This window comes from Rhipicephalus microplus, unplaced genomic scaffold, assembly GCF_043290135.1.
Source record: "Rhipicephalus microplus isolate Deutch F79 unplaced genomic scaffold, USDA_Rmic scaffold_13, whole genome shotgun sequence".
NCBI lineage: Eukaryota > Metazoa > Arthropoda > Arachnida > Ixodida > Ixodidae > Rhipicephalus > Rhipicephalus microplus.
In genome coordinates, this window is record NW_027464586.1 from 34,112,387 (window position 1) to 34,126,979 (window position 14,593).

The 14,593-nt window shown below is 46.7% G+C and overlaps 1 protein-coding gene across 1 annotated transcript in view; it reads left to right on the forward strand.

The window, feature by feature from the left end:
• The window catches only part of Cadps (calcium-dependent secretion activator 1), a 721,673-nt gene that overhangs the window by 9,586 nt on the left and 697,494 nt on the right, over window positions 1–14,593 (forward strand). Inside the window, exons 2-3 of the mRNA XM_075882731.1 lie at window positions 4,789–5,063; window positions 5,124–5,271. Of these exons, the coding sequence (XP_075738846.1) occupies window positions 4,789–5,063; window positions 5,124–5,271 (423 nt within the window). The remainder of the gene's footprint in view (window positions 1–4,788; window positions 5,064–5,123; window positions 5,272–14,593) is intronic.

Sequence of the window (14,593 nt, forward strand, 5' to 3'; positions counted from 1 at the left end):
TCGGCATATATCCGTGTTTGCATTGCCAAACAAAGAGGACATTGGGGAGGAACGTATTTTGGTACACCCTTAATTGCTACTGCTGTAATATCACATTCAAAAGTAGTCATGTAGGCCTTAGTGCATGTTCTATCGAAGTGAAAGGCCACAACACAATCTCTAGGTTCATCTTTAGTTAGCCAAAGCCAAGGGTTGGCGTGGTGTAAAAGTGGGAACAATCTGCCAATTTGTAACAGAGAAGCCAAAGCATAATTTAGTGTACAAACAAATGAATTATCCCAGCAATTACTGAAGGGAGAAACAAATTATCTCTGCAAGTTGGTTGACATTGACATCTCACACGAAAGTGGAAATACCGAATGTACTGCCTGCTTTTTATCTCACAAGTCGTTTATGACCTGACACACGTAAATAACCTTTGCGACAAGAAAGACATTGCATATGCGTGTGCAGGCAAACACAGAAGGTCCTCCTCGCCCCACCCATGTTTGCGAGGCGCGCTCTTTACAAGCGTGACTGCTGACGAGCAGTGCAGCTCATAGTTTTGGATTCGATGCAAAGGCAGAAGCGGTGGTGCACTGTTTCTTCTAATACTAGCAGATCTAGAGGGTGTCGTGCCCCACTAAATGAATTTTAATAAATCCAAATTTTTTTTTCATATTCACGACCACTCCACATGCTTTACAAAACAGGTCAGCCTTCTTGAACATTACTTTTGTCAGCGCAAATATATGCTATCGTCATTTCAGCATTAGCACATTTAAGTTTAAACATTACTAAAACATCACATTTTTTTCAAACATGCTCACCATGCAAATACTAATATGCAGCGGGACAACCACTCCTATGGAAAGCAGTTAGTGGGTTTTACAATACGAGATATGATACCAAGCTACTATCTCTCTGCTTTTTAACATGTTTTGCGTACTTCTGCAGTTCTTGATGCATCTCGTGACACCAGCTTTATTATTACCTCAAAAAACTATCAAGATGCATTTCCTACATTGATGAATTATAGGAATGGAATTGAGCTGCCTGGCCATTCTTGTAATAGGAATAGGCTAAGTTTTTTTTTTAATTCTGAGGAATTAAAAGGAATGGAATCGCAATAAGCCCTAATTTCCCAGAATGGAACTGGAATGGAATTACGGTGCCACTCTGCAACATTGCACTACACACACTTAATAAAGGTGCTGCATCAACACGTGCAACGAACTCGCTTGGTGGATTCCGTGCTGTACGGTTGTGTCGTCCGCAGTCTCTAACGTCGATCCGTGCACCGTCCGCGAACTTCTGGTGCCGTGTAGCTCACGTCGAGTGGTGCCTCATCCTCGGGCTACTTCAATTGTGTCCCAATCTTTTCTTTTACTCAATCTTTTCGTCTCGCTCTATTCTTTTTAATTCCTCCTTATCCTTGTGAGCTACTGCTGAGGTAGATGTAGATGTAGAGCCTAGATTTGTGGCTCACAACCGCCCTGGTGGATCGGCCAAGAATCGGGTAGCTTAACAAAAAAAGGTATGTATATATTTATATACTATCAAAAAGAATAATAACGCAAATATTGATTTTTTTGCAAATTATTCATGAGAAAAAAGTTGGATGAATTAGTTCTCACTGAAATAACAATAAATGATTGATATCAAAGAGAATTTTCCTGTAGCCTACATTGGTTAACTGAGAACCTTTTGGTATTGAGGTTATTCAGTAAATATCTTCTACTGTTCAATTAAATCTTGCACGGCCTTGCACACTTTTTCATTGCTGTGCCCAAGAGTATGTGCACCTAGAGATAGTAAATTTGATGTTGTCAAAGCTAATCCAAGAATTCGTAATGGCATTTCTAGAGATATCTTTTTTAATGTTCAAAACTTTTGACAAGAGGTTTCGACTGCTGAAGTGTCGCACTTAGCTGCAGACAGTTGCAGGGGTCACTTTTCTCTCCTTTCTCCTATTTTAAAACCACTCCCCCCCAACGCGTGCTAGACAGGTACGTGAATGAACCTCAAAAACCTCAACGCATGCGGTAGCGAACTGGGTCAGCGATTTATATACATACATATATATAGTTGCACTGTTAAGAGCATTTCCTTGACACAATCATGCCCCCATTTCAAGTTTTTCAGGTATACATGCGGGTATCGATTCACGGTGCACAAAGTCGAATTGTGTCCGCACGACGTCGGTGTTTTCGGTGTCTGTTTAGCCTAAGCAGCTGCCCTTAACCGGGTCACAATTTTTTTGTGTAACTACCTGTTCGCGGAGTATGAATAACAGCTCGGCGCTCTGCGAGCTGCATGGCACTCAAGGAGTTCGTGAAAGTTCAGACAGTCAACTGAGAGAACTATAAAATACACCAAAATGAGGACTTACCACCCTCCCCATGCTGCAGGAAGCTATCATAGAAGACCATCACAAAGGTCGTACTTGCACAGAATGAGAAAAGTAGCCAGCACTGCGGGCGCTTCACAAAAGAGCTGAAAAACGTGTTTTTGAGCGGCGGGCGTACTGGTCAGCCCTGTCGGTGTAGTAGCTGACGCCAGAGTGGCGTTGGGTTGTGCTGCTTTATTAGTTTGGTGCAACGTTTAATGTGGGCATTTGCTTGAAATATGTGCTCATGGAAAATTTTAGATAAAAATTAATGCTCAGCAGTTGCTTTTTACTTGAGAAGCATGGCCTGCTGGGCGAGTTGGTAATCTATCTTAACTAAGTTATGCAAAAAAAAATTAAGTACAAAAGGTAGACACCTGGACACAGCGCACAGTACGCTGTGTCCAGGTGCCTTCTTTTTGTACTTTAAATTTCTTCACGCAACTCAGTTAAGTTGCTTTTGTTGGCTTGAGCTAGTTTGTTCTTAGTTGGCTGTACATTCGCCTCACGTCATATCCGAGATGGTGTCACAAACTTTTGCTGCGCGCAAACAGCACAACAATGTCCTCTACGATGTTCGTAAGCTGATTAAAAAAAATGTCATTCAACAAATTACACGAACAAATTATTCTCAAATGAACACGTTATAAAATATGTTTATGCTTTATGACGCATAGCGGATAGTTTGCTTAGTTGTCAATTAATAAATCATTGAATATAAAAACAAATCTCAGAGGCAGTGCTACATTGGGAAGGCATTTGTGTTTTCACATCACAAATGCCACAACAGGCTATAATAATTTAGGAAAAAAAAAACCATGGCCTCAATTTTTTGCATGCTGTGCCTTTTAAGTGATGAACCTGAGGATACAATCACAGTTGCATCGTGTGCCGTATCACGAGCTCGAATCAGGGAAGTCAGCATGCTAACTCGTGGTGCTGCGGTTAATTTGGCAAATAGTTATCTCATTAATTAATCGCTTCTGCTTGAGTACATGTTCGTGAGTGATGGCAAGTCAGGAAAGTTGAAAGATAAAAAAAAATGCATGCGATGCACTTGAAGAAAATATTGTGATTGCGGCAGAGAAATTGTGAACCTTTTTTCGCAGCTTAAAGACACAACTTGCTGTTTTAACATATCGTGCAGCATTTCTGTGTGCATACCTTTCTTGCTAACTGCATAGGCACATGTTTCGATGTGATTTTTCAAGGTTCGTTGACTGAATAATGTTGCCGTAGTATCTATTACCGACATTACGTTAACATTGCTTAGTAACATTTCATCAACATTGGCAGAAAGAAATGTCAACTTTTTGACAGTTATGACTGTTACAGCAATGTTAATTACTTGTCCAACGTTGTGCAGCAAAACACAACATTCGAAGCATTGCTCTTATGTAGTAGCAAAATGTTGTGCTATCAGGGAAGGAGGATTGGCTTTCACATGAAATACAACCACCACCCTGATGACTCGCTTTCTTGCTCCCAGCCATATGAACATTGCCATTGCGGGCCAACATTGTACATTCTTCACTTTATATCTCCCAATCAAACAGGAGTTTGATCTAAAAAGTGGGGCCAGATGGGAGCGTACAGCCTCTCCAAGGCAGTCCTTACTTTGCTAGCTGCCTGATACATGGCAGCGCCTCATTGGCATTTCCTTTTCTCGCATCTTCGTCTCCTAGCCAGAGTGAATGCAAGAGCTGGGGCCAACTGTGAGCTCCTTGGACACGCGAATGTGTGTTACCTTGCCAGCCCTTGTATAGCACTCTCACGCACAGGTTCTTCGTGTTCAGTCGATAATCTGTCTCATCCGCCATGCCTCTGTCTTCGGCCTTGGCCCAGGCCAGCTCTCACAATGTATTGTTGAATAGCATTAATTCTATCATATTTGGCCACAATGCAGTTAATTCGAACAATCTTAAGAGGGCGCCAAGATTGAATCACCACTATAGTGTGATGCAAACGAGCAAAAGCGATGTTTGTGGACCTTTGAAACAAGGTGTCGCTATCTATGTCACAATCATCATCAGTGCAAACCTTACAGTAATGCCGGTAACAACTTTCGGGTAAGGCTAGCGTGTTTCAGGTTAGTTAAGACAAGGAAGTCTTTAGCCATGGTCACAATAGCGACTTTTGCAATTCCACTTATGCAAAATACAGAATTGATGTACTTGAAAGTGTATTGAAATGAAAGTGTATTGATGCAATAGACAATTGTTTAAAGTTTTCTCATTAACTTTTCATAATTTTGCATTGAGTTATTTAGGCCTCATGAAATTCTAGGAGCTTTAACTGTATCTTTTCTAAGGCACTCTATATAGCTCCTTGCCGGGACCGCCACATAGTGTTGTTTGTCGACTCAGTTTTGACACCAATTTCCTCATCTATTTTGTTGAGTCAGCTGAACTTCTGTGCAGGCATTCCTCAAAGGGGAGACGCAGATAGCGGCGGACGAGGCATTCCAGAATGCGGTGCACAGCTACGTGGAAGTGTTCCTCAAAAGTGAACGAGTCCAGCGCATGGTGGCCAGTGGGGCCTGCTCCGCGCACGATTTTCGCGAGGTCTTCCGTGCCAACGTTGACAAGCGTGTGCGCAGCCTGCCTGAAATGGATGGTCTCTCCAAGGAGACCGTCTTGGGTTCCTGGATGACCAAGTTTGACGCCATCTTTCGCGGGGATGAAGACACCCGCAGGTAAGCTTGCGCGCAGTGCTGGTGCATTTCCTGCTCCTCACAAGTGTCCCTTAAATGCAGCCGAACGCAGCAGGGTCGTGCGGGCACCCTGCTACCACACGGCCTGGCCTCTGAGCTGCTGCTGTCCAAAGAACAGCTGTACGAGATGTTTCAGGGGGTGCTCAACATCAAAAAGTTTGAGCACCAGCTACTCTACAATGCTCTACAGGTATATCTAATTGCTGCTCTCACTTTGGCTTTTGGGTCTTTTTTTTTTTATTGTGCCAACTTGTCTTACAGCAGGGAAAGACAGAGCAACAAGCGTTTGAAATGCTGTTATTTTTCATCTTTTGCCCACTTTTTCGAGTTGGCAAGTCAGTGGCAAGTTTTACTTCGCAATGATTCACATCTAATTGTATGCTGGGGTGTACAGCAGTGCTGTAAAGTAAAATCTTGAAAAGAAATAGTTGACAACCACCCATTTGGAGCACGAAGCCATCGGGACGCATTTGTCTTTACTCTGCCGAACCTTCTTAGTGTGATCTCGCCGCCTCCGTATCAGTTTTATTCACTCCATCTACCAATAGAGCAAATCTTGGTGCTAGAAATGGGGCACTGAATGTTACAAATAAGTTCTGCTATCTTGCAAGGTCTTGGAAGTGTTATTAAAGGAATAGTTGGCGACCACTTGTCCAGTGCGACACGACAAACAAATAGTTCTGTATTTGGGAATGCAAACGATGCAAATATACATGAGGGCGAAAAGAAAACAACACGGACAACTGCTGACTTTAAAATGAAATTTCCATGCACACAGCAGGTATATATTGCCATGCGCATTTCTTATTTTATCTTTTGATCGATTTTGTTTTCGACCCCAAAGTATGGGTCAGGAATGCTCAACGCAAACTTCGCATTATTGTTCGAGAATGTTCGCGATCATGTAGATCATCCTGTTAAGATTGCCCGCTAGACGCGAACACTCGAGGTTATTCCGTAACGCGAGGACCAGTGATAAGGCTAGAATATTCGACGACACATGTATAAATGCCGTCGCACATCACTGCATGTCAGTTGATTGACGGCCAACGCTTTGTTCACCACTATCAGTGCCCGTGTGCTGCTGTAATCTGACCTACAGTGTCCTGGCCACAGCTATGGCCGAATAAACAGTTTCATCTAAATATGAGTCTGCTCCCTTTGTCCACGTCATGACAATATGTCCTGTGAAAGTTCATCAAAACAGGCAATAAAGCATTGCATGAATTTTCGGCATAAACATGTGCTTCTCTAGAAATGACAATTCTTTTTGTGACACAGACAAATGCCGTGCTGATACGTGATGGCCTTCATGCGCTCTCTGGGTGGCTATTCTTACTGTATCGCTTGCTTGTTCTTGCTGTCTGCAACCATGGGTCTGTGAACCAAACCTGAATCAACCAGCCTGAATGTGTTTGTGTTTGCGTGCCTTATACCGATGTCACTCTTTTGATTCCTCTCAGACTATTGCAGTTACTTGGTCGCTGCTACATAAGCCATATTGCCATCACAGAGTAGGATCACCAAGAGGAGGGAGCGATCGCCTTGATCACAATCAGGCCTAATCGCAAATAAAAGTGAACTTAAAGCAGCACTTGATCTGGATCGGCACCGATCACGATTCAAAGTGCTTGTCGGACAGTGGTATTGCCTTTTAGGATGAATTATCACCGGAAAGTTGAGCTTTCGTTCACTCTGTGCAGAAGAAAAAGCCCAAGTTTGTTGCCAGTGCAGCATGGGCATAGTTGGTTTTTTGCTCAAGAACCTGTTTTCAGGGGTGGAAGTGGACCTCAGTGTTTTGGAGCAGCTGAGGGAGCAGGAATAATGCCGTTTTGGAGCAGCTTTGGCGCAGTAAAAGGGGAGTTTTGAAGCACGCTCGCAGCACCAAAAGTTGTGTTTTGGAACAGCGCGAGTTACTTTTTAAGCTGCTTTCTAGGGTCAAACTTCATTTTCAATCAAAACTATTGCTGGTAAAAAAAATTCCCATTGTTTTTACTAAACATTCAGTACTAATGAGCTTTCCAGACTTCTCACATGTGTGTGTGTGCGTGTGTGTGTGATAAAAAACATGCCCATTTCATACTCAGCCAGACACTAAAGGAAAGATGTATTCTGGGCAGTAAAAAAGGCAGAGCTTTTACCGCAAAGGCAAAGCAATGAATGTGATAGCAAGAAATTGGAATGTTGCACGAAAAATGGCTAGCAGATCAAAACGTTGCTCACTCACAAATGACGCACGAAACGTATTCACATGTACAGATGAACGCGAATAAGTGTGTCAGTTGTTACTTCCCTGTGTCTGAAAAGTGTGCCCTTTCCGCAAACGGAGACTGTGCAACGAGTGCTGTAATCTTTGTGCACCCGGTAACTACAACAGAATCGTTCTGGGGAAAGTCGAGGCATACGATTCTCCCCACCAGGAGGTAAGGGATCGGACACGTAAACGTCTACCCCCACCCTTGCATCAGATGAACGCACCATCGTGACCCGGTGGCGCAACGGTAGCACGTTTGACTCCAGATCAGATGAACGCACCAGCGCGCGTTGCCGCGTTGTGACGATCTGGCGATGCACGCTCATTGCGCCATCTCACTGGTAATGCTGAAAAAACAACAGTTTTCCCGAGATCACCAGTGGCAAGTGGTAGATATTGCCGCGTGCATAGCTGCATTTAGCGGCGAGATAGCGACGACAACGAAGAACGCAGATTTGCTCGAGAGGTGCAGCGCAGCAGAGTGAAGAAGACGACAATCTTAGCGGCCTTCTCTGAGAGCGTCTCGTACAAGTCCCACTGTTCGTGTTTTTAAATAAGCCCCCTGTAATTTATAACCCGCGACACTGGTGGAAGTGCTGGGTACTACCACCTCATGATCAGCGCCCCTGTGAGAAGTCCCGAGTCCAGCCCTACGAGACAGCCACGCGTGGAGACGCCTGTGCACCGCTCAAGCCGTCGCCTTCAAGGTCTTGAACCAGAATTTGGCCTTTTAAAGGGAACAACACTTCCGACAACCACCCCTACTCAAGAAATGGCAAGGAGTCCTGCACAGGTGACGGTCCAGAATATGCGCATTCCTGAACCATTTCATGGCCGGCCGAACAAAGATGCGCAAGACTGGCTTGAGCAGTTCGAACGGGTAGCTAAATCGAACTACTGGAGTCTCGATGGAAAGCTCTTCCACGTATACTTCGCCCTTGAAGACGGCGCGAAGACGTGGTTTATAAACCGGGAGGCAACATTGACGACATGGGAGGAGTTTTGTCGCCAGTTTCTTGACACCTTCGGTAACGCGGACCGACGCGAAAACGCACAACGCCTTCTTGAAGGACGCACCCAACAGCTGCATGAAAGCGTCGCAATGTTTGCTGAGGATATGGTGCGCTTGTGCCACCGCGCAGACCCCAACATGCCCGAGGCTCGAAAGCTAAGCCATCTCATGAGGGGCGTCAAAGAGCAGCTATTTGTTGGTCTTGTGCGCAATCCGCCGACAACAGCGGACGAGTTCACCAGGGAGGCCACCGCAATAGAGCGTGCGCTACAGCAACGGTACCGACAGTCTGATCGCCCGGCCACCGGCGCCACCGCACTTACCGAAAACGACGAGTTTTCTCTACGCCACCTGATTAGACAGATTGTGCGTGAGGAGATCGCAAAGGAGAACGCAAAATACACATTGCAGTTACAGGCGCCCCCGCAGCAGGAGTCCACGGTAGCCTCCGTCGCTGAAGTCGTTCGCCATGAACTTCGACAAGCGTTTGCCTCTCCTCAGCAATATTCCGCTCCACCGCACCGTCCAAACTCGTGTACCTATGCAGACGCTGTGCGTCGTCCATTGGCTCCAGAAGTATCATACCAGCTGAACGAATACAGCTATGCAGACGCTGTTGGTCGACCCACGCCCATGCCAGCGCCGCAGTACCTCGAACCGTATCCTGTGGCAGTCTGGGCTCAGCAGGATTCTGTCAGACCCTATATGCGGAAGACCGCCATATGGCGCACTGCGGATCATCGACCACTCTGCTACAACTGTGGAGAGCCAGGGCACATTTACCGTTTTCGCCCTCATCGCCGAGCTGAATACCAGGGTAGTGCACCTACAGCTACGCGCCGACAGTTCGACGAAAGCTGTGCCCCCATCGACGACGACCAGGCTGGCAGGCGGGAAGGCTCTTCTACCTTCCGGACGCGGTCACCATCACCGGCTCGCTTTGGTTCACCAAGTCGCCGTAGTTTTGCTGACGTCGTCAGAGGTCGGTCTCCCAGCCCACGGCGGGGAAACTGAAAGCAGCGACCTCTGGGGGGAAGGTTCCAAGCCGTCGAACTGCCGAAAATCCCCCACTGCTGCCGAAACACATGAGAGACGACGATGAAGACTTCGCTGAGAAAACTGTGACTGCCGACCTCGCTGTGACGATTGACGGCGTTGAAGTGACGGCCTTAGTCGATACGGGTGCAGACTTCTCCATAATGAGTGAACGATTGGCAGATGAACTGAAGAAAGTCGGGATGGAATGGACGGGCCCTTATATCCGAAGTGCTGGAGGCCAGATAATGACTCCCACGGGAAAATGTACAGCAAGACTCACTGTTGAGAATGTGGCTTTTGTAGCCACATTTCTGATCCTACTGCAGTGTTGCAAACCTATGATACTGGGAATGGACTTCTTAAGAAAGTACGGTGCTGTGGTCAACATACGCGACGGTGTGATCACATTCGCCGCTGACAAGTCTGTGACCACTGATCCAGATCAAGAACCCAGGGTGTTACGTGTGGTCGACGACGACGTCTGCGTACCACCACTGTCATGTAGTCTTGTTTCCGTGTGTTGCGCCGTGCATTGTAATGAAGACGCCATAGGGGAACGCATCACTGACCTTCTTTTTCACCAAGGCATCGCCATCGCTCGCGGTATCGTCAGCTTAGTGGATGGGCGCGCAGACGTGCTTCTAACCAACTTCACGAATTAGCGCCGGCACATCGGTAAAGGCACGGCTGTGGCGTACCTCGAAGAGCTCGACTACTCTCACGACTGTCTTCTAATGCAAGGGGAAGCCACAGCTCAATCACCTCCACATACACCACCAGTTGATGTCGGTCCGAGTCTAACACCGACTGAAAGATGCCGTCTTATGGAGCTGCTCGACCAGTTCAAGGACTGCTTCTCATCGACATCACGAGTAGGTCGAACGCCTCTGACTAAGCATCGCATAATTACGAAAGACACAGCAAGACCGATCCGACAGAACCCATATCGCGTCGCTCAGAAAGAACGTGAGGTAATCCAGCAGCAAGTCAAGAAGATGCTAGAGCCCCGCCGCGATGGTCTAGTGGCTAAGGTACTCGGCTGCTGACCCGCAGGTCGCGGGTTCGATTCCCGGCTGCGGCGGCTGCATTTCCGATGGAGGCGGAAATGTTGTAGGCCCGTGTACTCAGATTTGGGTGCACGTTAAAGAACCCCAGGTGGTCAAAATTTCCGGAGCCCTCCACTACGGCGTCTCTCATAATCAAATGGTGGTTTTGGGACGTTAAACCCCACAAATCAATCAATCAAGAAGATGCTAGAGGATGACGTTATCCAACCATCAAAGAGTCCTTGGGCATCGCTAGTGGTACTCGTGAAAAAGAAAGACGGCAGCTTGCGTTTCTGCATCGATTATCGTAAGCTGAACCATGTTACAAAAAAAGATGTTTATCCATTACCACGGATCGATGACTCTTTGGACAGGCTACAGCATGCGCGCTACTTCTCGTCAATGGACCTTAAAAGTGGATACTGGCAAATAGAAGTAGATGAGCGCGACCGAGAAAAGACCGCCTTCGTGACGCCAGACGGGCTTTATGAATTCAAAGTCCTCCCTTTCGGTCTATGCTCAGCCCCAGCCACGTTTCAGAGACTAATGGATACCATTCTGTCCGGCCTGAAATGGAAAACATGCCTTGTGTACCTCGACGACGTGATCGTTTTTTCGGCCACGTTTGAAGAGCATCTAAAGCGGCTACTGTCAGTCCTTCAAGCCATACGGTCCGCTGGACTCACACTCAAACCGGAAAAAGGCCAGTTCGGCTTCGAAGAACTCCAGTTTCTGGGACACGTGACCAGTCGCGAAGGTGTGAAGCCTGACCCAGATAAAACAGCAGCCGTCGCAAAGTTCGCAAGGCCTGTTGATAAGAAAGCGGTCAGGCGTTTTCTGGGTCTCTGCGCCTACTACCGGCGATTTATAGCAGGCTTCGCACACATCGCCTCTCCACTCACCCGCCTTACAAGGGAAGACATCGCATTTGTATGGGGTGAAGAGCAAGAAGCTTCATTCAACGAGCTGCGACAGCGTCTACAAACTCCACCTGTCCTCGCTCACTTCTACGAGAATGCACCAACAGCCATCCATACAGACGCCAGCAATGTGGGCCTAGGTGCTGTTCTTGTCCAATGCCAAGATGGTGTGGAGAGAGTGGTTGCCTACGCCAGCAGAACATTGACACGCGCCGAGTCCAACTACTCAACAACGGAGAAGGAGTATCTGGCCGTCGTTTGGGCAGTTGCGAAGTTCCGCCCGTACTTATATGGCCGCGCTTTCCAAGTCGTAAGCAACCTTCACTCTCTTTGTTGGTTGACCAACATGAAAGACCCATCTGGACGTTTAGCACAATGGTGCTTACGGCTCCAAGAGTACGACATGGCCGTAGTTTACAAGTCCGGAAGGCAACATTTAGACGCCGACTGTTTGTCAAGGTCACCGATTGAATCACTGGCTATAGAGGATGATGATTTCCCAGGTTATTTAGGATGATGCAGCTATCATTTCTCGGCAACAACAAGATGATCGGGAGCTCAACTCGCTTATAGAATTCTTGAACGGACGAGCTGCCAGTGCACCAAGAGTGTTTTCGAAGAACTTATCGTCATTCTGTTTACGGGACGGAATGCTGTACAAAAAGAACTTTTCATCAACAGGTAGAAGCTATCTGATGGTAGTTCCTGGAGCTCTCCGCAGCGAAATTTTACGAGCCTGCCATGACGAAGCCACTGCGGGCCACCTCGGTTACACAAGAACACTGACACGCATCAAAGAAAAATATTACTGGCCAAGAATCGCAGCAGAGGTTAAACATTACGTCCGAACATGCATTGACTGTCAGCGGCGCAAGGTACCACCTGTCAAACACGCTGGGCTATTACATCCTGTGCCCGTGCCAGAAACCCCGTTTTCTCAAATCGGAATGGATTTGCTGGGCTTATTCCAAACATCGGACAGCGGCAACAAATGGGTTATAGTGGCGACGGACTACCTCACCCGATACGCGGAGACCAAGGCAATCGCGAGTGGCACTGCAGCTGAAGCAGTCCAGTTCTTCATTGAGAACATTGTTCTGAGACATGGTGTTCCAGCTGTCGTCATAACAGACAAAGGTACCGCGTTTACAGCCGAGCTTTTGCGCACTGTGCTTACGCTCAGTGGCACAGCGCATAGGAAGACGACAGCTTACCACCCACAAACTAATGGGCTTACAGAAAGACTTAACAAGACAATCGCTGACATACTTTGCATGTACGTCGACGTAGAACACAAGAATTGGGACCGAATATTGCCGTACATCACATTCGCGTATAATACGGCGCGCCAGGAAACAACAAAAATGACGCCGTTCACACTAATTCATAGCAGAGAAGTTACGACAATGCTTGACGCCATGCTGCCTTACGATTGCAATGACTCAGGGACAGACGCCGCAGACTTCACCGAGCGTGCCGAAGAAGCAAGACAGCTTGCCCGCGTCAGAATAATGAACCAGCAGCAACTTGACGCCCAACGATACAACCTTCGCCATCGATTCGTTATTTATCAACCAGGAGATAGAGTCTGGGTTTAGTTTCCTGTACGACGACGAGGCCTCTCAGAGAAACTTCTACGCCGATACTTTGGACCCTACAAGGTTCTGCGCCCTCTTAGCGACGTGACGTACGAAGTCGTGCCCGACGCCTCCTCCTGTTTCAAACGTCGCCAGCATCTGCCTGAAACAGTGCACGTGGTCCGCATGAAACTTTACCACTCTCAGTGATGTAAACACTCGATGGCCGCATCACTACCTGTTGAGCGTCGAGACGACGCTCACTCTGGCGGGAGGGTAATGCCGCGTGCATAGCTGCATTTAGCGGCGAGATAGCGACGACAACGAAGAACGCGGATTTGCTCGAGAGGCGCAGCGCAGCAGAGTGAAGAAGACGACAATCTTAGCGGCCTTCTCTGAGAGCGTCTCTTTAAGTCCCACTGTCCGTGTTTTTAAATAACCCCCCTGTAATTTATAACCCGCGACAATATAAATAGCTTGCTGTTTTAACTTTGACGGATGTACTCCTTCGTGGCTCAGTGGCTAGCGCCTTGCACTCACAAGCAAGAGGTTAGACGCTCGATTCCACGTGCCGGAGTCTTTTTCTGAAATATATTTCAATCGTGCGTTTTCATATATATATATATGAAACCTGTAATAGTTTCAAAATGTAAAGTTTCAGACCCTGTAATAGTTTCAAAATGCTCCTTGGCGTCGCCACTGCGCAAATTAAGACAATAGTGCGAGAGTGGCAGCCCCGTGTGATATTTTTCGCACTCTGGCAAAAAGGAAGAAAATAAATTCTGTTAGGTACTTTGGCGGACATCTGTTGCGGTACTGTATTCGTTTTGTGGTGGTGTTTGGGCAAGTCAGGAAATGCGCATTTGCACTTGTAAACGCACATTGCCGTTTAGTGCACGATCGTGTCGTGCTCCCACCTGGCATAAATCATCCGAAGTTTTACTGTATTACACTCAAACCTCGATAAAGTGAATGGGGTTATAACAAAATATTGTTTATAACGAAATAAATACAAAATTGTTTTGCAATAGATATATTGTTAGGAATAGACCTTTAGGCCGAATTTTGGCATATAAGGAAAATATTTTCATGTAAGATGCAACTTTGTTACAATGAGGTTTGAGTGTACTAGATAATGAACGGTTACTCACGCTGGTGCCACCACGTTCGCAGGGTAACCACGGCGATCACAGCAATAAGAGCTCTTTGAATGAACAAAATTACAATGTGATCGCACTCCACTGGATATGAATGCAACTGCGTCCTTGGTGTATCCAACACTCAGTGTTGCTCATACAACGATAATAATTGGCTAAATTTGGCCTTTTACACTTCTAATTGACAATTATCACGGAAATTGCCATTTATGCGCAGCAGGTCAGATGGGTGCAGAATGGTGCAATTGGCGTAGCACTTGTACCCCTGCGTTTTAGATCCGTAGCATAACTTGCGTTGAGGTGCTTTTTCCCAATTGTTGTTAAGGAATCAATGTTGCTACCCGTGTTGAAACTTCTACACACCCAAAGCAGGCGAAGTATAAATGCATCTCCACTACACAGTTCTGTTTAAAAGATCTCTTGTCTTGGAAAACTTCCAAGTGGCATTACAGACTGTGAGCATAAGTCAAGACTGCTCGGCACATACACACAGGGTGCGCAAATGATT